Source organism: Etheostoma cragini, unplaced genomic scaffold (genome assembly GCF_013103735.1).
Source record: "Etheostoma cragini isolate CJK2018 unplaced genomic scaffold, CSU_Ecrag_1.0 ScbMSFa_3597, whole genome shotgun sequence".
Taxonomy (NCBI): domain Eukaryota; kingdom Metazoa; phylum Chordata; class Actinopteri; order Perciformes; family Percidae; genus Etheostoma; species Etheostoma cragini.
In genome coordinates this window covers 2,176-5,391 of record NW_023267882.1, presented here as the reverse complement: position 1 = coordinate 5,391, position 3,216 = coordinate 2,176, and the positions used below count along the sequence as shown (strand labels likewise).

The 3,216-nt window shown below is 39.1% G+C and overlaps 1 protein-coding gene across 1 annotated transcript; it reads right to left on the bottom strand.

Annotated features, from left to right (window-relative positions):
• Positions 1-318: 318 nt before the first annotated feature.
• Positions 319-2,489, bottom strand: tmem116 (transmembrane protein 116). The gene is made up of 4 exons (XM_034865999.1): positions 2,375-2,489; positions 1,667-1,716; positions 1,423-1,506; positions 319-490 (listed from the first exon to the last, which is right to left on the bottom strand). The coding sequence occupies exons 1-4, from the start codon at positions 2,474-2,476 to the stop codon at positions 319-321; spliced, it is 408 nt and encodes a 135-aa protein (XP_034721890.1). The 5' UTR covers positions 2,477-2,489.
• Between the last annotated feature and the right edge of the window lie 727 nt (positions 2,490-3,216).

Genomic DNA, 3,216 nt, shown 5'->3' with positions numbered 1-3,216 from the left:
CTACACTTTTCTCATTGTTTTTGTCAATTTGATTCCAATTTTGTATCACTTTTATTTCTGAAATTATGTTTTAGTCCATTTTTAACAATTTCTTGGTTGCTAGTGTTTTTTATTTTGGTCAATATTTCAGTGTGAAAAAAAAGTTTTTTGTAGATTTTTTTTTCAGTTTTCTTTTTTTTTACAATTTATTTGTTGCTTTATCTGATTTTTTTTATTCATTTTTATGTACTTTTTGGGGGTCAGTGTTTCAGTGTTCATTGCTTTTTTGAAGCAATCCTTTTTTTTCAACATTTGTCTCATTTGAAAATGGATAGTTAATCAATAATGCAAATAATTATCATCGGCGTCACTCACTATGATGCTGAGCAGCGTGAGGAGGAAGGTGGCGAGGAAGACGGCGATGCTGTAGGTGTGCAGCCCGCCGCAGGCTCCGATTGGCTGCCGGTGCTCAGAGGTCAGGTACAGCGCTCCGGTGTGCATCAGCAGACACCTGGCCAGGTACGGTGCACAGCAAGGGCCAAAACAAAACAACATCACACACATATTTATCATCAATACCCAACCTAAACCCTCCTGTGGTCTTCAGGTCTAGTCTGACCCCTTTGCAAAAAGTTTCTATATCAGATATTTGGGTTCCTTTTAAACTAATGTTCCAAAAAATTAACGAGATGGTTCCCAACAACGCTCCTCACACGTTACATTAATAATCAGCTCACTGCTGTCACTGGATTTGGGTGTTTTTGTCAATTTTATAGCATTTAGAGAAAAAACAATTAGTTAAAGAACTTTAAAAAAGTGGGGAAATAAGAGAGAAAAATGTCAATAAAAGTGACTAAAATGTGAAAAGATGTCAAAAAACTAACAAATGTAAAAGAAAAAAGTCAATTAAAAAAAAACCTCTAACAATTTAGGTTTCGTTTTAACCAAATTACCACAAAAAATGGATTGGATTCCTCACAACGCTCTTTGCAAATACAATTAATCACTTTTATTCTTCTGATCTCAACTATTTGTCAAAATTATTCATAATTTCTGCTTTTTTAACTCAAATATTAGGGATAATTCTACATAAATGAGGGTTATTAATCATGAATTCCAAAGTAAAAAAAAAAAGTAGTAAAACTAGTAAGGTGCTGCTAGTGAAAACAAAAAAAACATTATGAAAAAGTGACAAAAATGACATTTTTTGTCCCTTTTTGGGGGACAACACAAGGGTTAAATAAAAGTAGTAAAAGTAGCAACCAATAGGAATGCAGCGTTGTCCCTCGCTCGGTGGAAGACTTGTCTTTGTCGCTGGGTTTAGAAAATGTTTTCAATTTAAAAAATCTCTAATTTCTTCTTTTTCATTCTGTGTGTAGTCCTTTTTGTGTCTCTTTATGACCTGGGAGGACAACACAAGGGTTAAAGGTTATGTCCTGTCACCTGTAGGGCTCGCTGAAGTTGGCCTGACATTGGCTGATGTTTCCGACTACAAGCACGGGCGTCATCAGGATCACAGGAAACAGACTGAAACACAACGGACACGGGGGGGGGGGGGGGGGGGGGGGGGGGGGGGGGGGGGGGGGGGGGGGGGGGGGGGGGGGGGGGGGGGGGGTCAGAGGTCAGAGGTCAGAGGTCAGAGGTCAGCGGTTTAAAGATCTCGCCGTGTGTTAGACGTTGAACTCACCCTGAGAGCAGCGCCGTGATTCTGCCAGCGGTGCTCACTCTGTTAGAAATCTGGACACAACAAGAGAGAGAGAAGAGAGAACAAAACATCTGGATGGTCACCCAACACACCTGTACAGCATAGACAAGGTACTACACACACACACACACACACACACACATCACCGTTACAGAATGGAGCAGTTAATATACACACACACACACACACACACACACAAACACACATATACACATATACACAAACACTTATCACCTGTACAGAGTGAAGCAGGTAACACACACACACACCACCGTTACAGCATGCAGCAGGTAATACACACACACACACTACCTTTACAGAATGGAGCAGTCAATATACACACACACACACACAAACACACAAACACACGCACTTATCACCTGTACAGAGTGAAGCAGGTAACACACAAACACCGAAATCTAAGACAATATCTAGTATCGATATATTCGATATATTGCCCAGCTCTAAGTGAATTGATCATTTATTTTACACGTGAAGAGTGTTTTCTGTTGACAATTTAGTTGAAAAAAAGCACAGATTTCTAACATTGGGTCTTTGAAAACGTGTCAGATGTGACCTGAGGACAACTTGAGGGTTAAGTCCAGAACTTGAATAAATGTTTTAGTTACATTCTACGCTTGTCTGTGAGGTAAGTAGTGGCTCGTGGTACTCTGTGGTGCATTCACGTACCTGCACGTATCCATCCATGCAGCCGTAGAACTTCTCTCGGATTCCCAGGTACAGGTTGTACACGTAGTTCAGGGTGTAGAAGAAGGACGCCATGTACAGCATCTGACCGAACAGACACACATCGAATCGTTTTACAGTAACTATGGCAACAATTGTACAGCAAGTTACTGTGAATTCATTTTCCAGTAAAGGTACCGTTCTTCCATTTACAGTATTTTATGTATTCATTGTAAAATACAAAGCAATTAAACATAACATAAGATAAAAAAGTAAAAATACAGTAGTTTACTGTACTATTTACAGTACTATAGTGAGTATATTGTGATTTTTTTTTACAGCCATTAATGCGTTGACTACCGTGATTTCAACTGTAATGCTTAAGACTACTGTGATGTTGTCATGGCGACAAGGTTGTAATGTACCTTTACAGCATTCCACTGTAAAATCCTATCCAGTAGTATTACTGTGAAATCTAAAGGAAACACCTGCAGATTTCACAGACATTATTTACAGTCAACCTCTCATACGAAGCCATTCTCATAATGTGGGTCATGTGATATTGTGTAAAAAATGTATGCACGCTAATTTGTATGATGTACTACGAAATTACAGTTCTTTTACGTTTCGTGACAGTAACGCTGGACGATCTTCACAGTTAAATCTAGCAGATAAAAGGCTGGTCGACGTCATGGCGCGCCGTTGATTACGGGACGCTGTTATAACCCTAAAAGACTAATATTTTAGATCTTGAGAGAGGATGAATATCAGCTTTGTAATAAATAGTTTTTCCCACTTGTGTCCCTGCCGTAATCTTGCCTAATATCTTTATTTATTTTGCACAC

Bases quoted from the DNA above. Each gene is read 5' to 3' on its own strand.
- tmem116 (XM_034865999.1), bottom strand. From the start codon at position 2,476: ATGCTGTACATGGCGTCCTTCTTCTACACCCTGAACTACGTGTACAAC. The intron at 1,507-1,666 runs GTGAGTTCAACG...GTTGTGTTTCAG, and splicing joins ATCACGGCGCTGCTCTCAGG to TCTGTTTCCTGTGATCCTGA. The intron at 491-1,422 runs GTGACAGGACAT...GTACCTGGCCAG, and splicing joins AACTTCAGCGAGCCCTACAG to GTGTCTGCTGATGCACACCG.